At 37.5% G+C, this 2,978-nt stretch overlaps 1 protein-coding gene across 1 annotated transcript in view; it reads left to right on the forward strand.

Moving 5' to 3' along the window:
* The window catches only part of LOC101856987 (flavin-containing monooxygenase 5), a 26,485-nt gene extending 23,559 nt beyond the window's left edge, over positions 1-2,926 (forward strand). The window contains exons 9-10 of the mRNA XM_005109026.3: positions 1,698-1,826; positions 2,191-2,926. Coding sequence (XP_005109083.1) covers positions 1,698-1,826; positions 2,191-2,754 — 693 coding nt within the window. The 3' untranslated portion in view covers positions 2,755-2,926. The remainder of the gene's footprint in view (positions 1-1,697; positions 1,827-2,190) is intronic.
* The last annotated feature ends 52 nt before the right edge of the window (positions 2,927-2,978 follow it).

The following is a 2,978-nucleotide window of genomic DNA, read 5'->3' on the forward strand; positions in this document are numbered from 1 at the left end:
TTTCTGTTTCTTTCATTAAATCGATTTTTAAGGTAGGTCTATGGTTTGGACACAATTTTCCAGAAAATTGAACATAATGTTGATTCCTATGGAAGTCCCTTGTACTTTGATGTTGAAGTATGATTATAATGAAAGCGGGAGGGGAGGGGGGTTCTCGATTCGTTAATCCAAAATGGCCGCCGATATAGGTTATATAGTGGGAAAACTTAAAACGTTGTCTTCTTCTTCTTCTATCCCGTGGTATGGGCAACCGTGGGGGCATCACTGCATCTGAAAACCAGCTCTCGCAATCTATGATGCAGTCTGCAGTGTAAACATCGTAACTCTGATAAACTGCTCGGATCTCAATTAAAATTTCTCTGTGTGCTTCTATGAATGTGTTTAAAAATTAGGACCCAGGAGAAGAGGCTAGGCCTATAACGACAGCTTTTATGGCATAGAAAAATTTCATTACGTAATCTGTTACAAAATGTCCTCCATTTGTAAAAATCAGGAAGGGTGATGGAGGTAGAAAATATCAATGTACATAAATAATTTTTATTAAAATCAAGCAACAATACGTAAGTAGTTAGCATGCCAAGTTTCAAAGGAATCCAACAAATGGTTAATGAGTTATCATGCATGAAAGCTACCAAATTACTGCAAAAACCCCAATTTTCCTCTGCTCTCAACTTACTTTCACTTTTCCACAACTGTTGGTGTTTGACAGAGTGGCTTCCCTTTGTGTACTTCATCTAGACACTGAAAATTTCGCACTTTTGCCGTATTTGGGAATGAGAATCATAATGGAAAATTGGGGGGAACAATTTGTTAACCTTCATTGCTAGGGTAAACGAAAAACACACCCCTTGGTAATAATTAAATCTGAAAAAAATATTTAGGACTTCAAAACTACCACAATTTTGATGTCTTTTGGTACACAAAAGGTTGTGGAATAATCCTAAACAAAAAATAAAAAAACCGATAACCAAGTGATATTTAGCTTATTTCAAACAATAGACCTACCTTAAAAGAAGTAGGGTTGATCTGGTTTTTTAAAAAAAACTCTTTATATCGGTTGTCAAGGTGAGATGTGGCCATGGTCCTTTGTTATTTTAATATTCATGGTTGCATTAATTGCATTAATTGCATTAAAACAATAAACTCTTCCACTAAAAGATCTCGAAGACAAAAAACAACAACTACTTAACAAAACAAAACATAGATCTAAAGTTAGAATTGAATCCACTACTCCATCACCCAATTATCAAGATTACCATACCACCACATCCACCAGTGAAGTGGACTGTAACACTAATATTAAATGATGATAAGATAAAATAATGATAGCAATAATAGCAATAATAATAACAATCTTGATGATAATAATCATGATAATGATAATAATAATAATAACAATGATAATAAAATAATAGCAATTATAATGATAATGATAACAACAACAATAATAATGATAATACTAATACTAACTTACTAATACTAATACTAATAATAATAATAATAATAATAATAATAATAATAATAATAATAATAATAATAATAATGATAATGATAATAATAATAATGATAATAATAGTAGTAGTAAAAATAATAATAATAATAATAATAATAATAATAATAATAATAATAATAATAATAATAATAATGATAGATTGCATTTATGTAGCTATCTAAAATGCCCACAACTGTTCTTCCAGACCTTCTGGATTGACTACATGGACCAGATCGCCTCCAAGATAGGCGCCCGCCCTTACCTCTGGAAGATGATGTTCTCTGACCCAGAGTTGGCGCTCAAGTGTTACCTGGGTCCTTGCCTACCAGCACAGGTTTACAGAGCTTTTTGTTAACATTCGTCTCTATTTCTTTATACACGTATACATACATAAACATACACATAGAACAAGGTGGTAATCTCTACATTTATGTACATGTGTTGTTGTGTTTTTTGGGGGTTTTTTCATTTATTTTTTAAAATTCTATGTTTTTCGTGGGTGGTTGGCGGGTGCTCTGATGTGGTTTTCTCCTTCTTTCCTATCAAACATCTATCGCCCTGATCTCTCTTGCTCCCTTTTTTTTGTGTTTGTTACTCTCGTAACATCTCTAATCTTCGGAAAATGTTACACGACCTTATTGTGTTGCAAATGCAGTTAAACTCTTTCTAAAATTGACCTTTTTTATTCTTTTCTTCAGTACCGCCTGCAAGGCCCCGGGGTTTGGTCTGGAGCAAGGGCCTTTATCGTCAGTGCCTTGTCCCGAGCCACGGCGGCCAAGTACGCTGGACATGTAAAAACGCCTGTGCTCGTTTCTGGGGGCCCGTCATCTCGCCAGTTCGCCTCTCACAAAGCAAGACTCAAGAGTTCAAAGGGCCCGAATGGAAAAGCGCCAAGTCTACCTCCGGAACCGGGAAATCCCGGAGATGACGTCACGACCGGCACTTCCGGAGCGGAATGTGTAGGTGCACAAGCAGATGACGTGTCAAATGGAATAAAGAGAGGAGAAGGAAGTGCGGATAGCGAGGGTCGGAATGGAAAACTTGCGGGGGATAGTCGGTCACGTGACTACGAGATATCTGAAGGTCAGGGTCGATTTGAAGAGGATAGACGATGGGCCAGATGGTCTCCTGAGTGGATGACCTTCACCTTTTACTTGATGGTGATGCTGATCTGTTGTGTGGCCTGGCTACTCAGTTTTCTGTTCAGTCAGACAGGCAATCTTATCTCGCTGTTGGACAGGCATCTGTTTCTCTCTGAATGACTCGCATACACGTCTTTGTCCCTATGCTGTCTGTGTATACAATTATACCGGGTGCCCATTGTGGATGGGATCGGGTCAGGTTCGCCCGACTCGTCGCCTGAAAACAAACAACTTTGCTAATTGATTTTGTTACTGGGTTTTACCTGATTAACGTTGTTTTATGTTTTTGGGGTTGTGTGCCTGTGTGTGTGTGTGTGTGTGTGTGTGTGTGTGTGTGTGTGTGT

Source organism: Aplysia californica, unplaced genomic scaffold, assembly GCF_000002075.1.
Source record: "Aplysia californica isolate F4 #8 unplaced genomic scaffold, AplCal3.0 scaffold00743, whole genome shotgun sequence".
NCBI classification, from domain to species: domain Eukaryota; kingdom Metazoa; phylum Mollusca; class Gastropoda; order Aplysiida; family Aplysiidae; genus Aplysia; species Aplysia californica.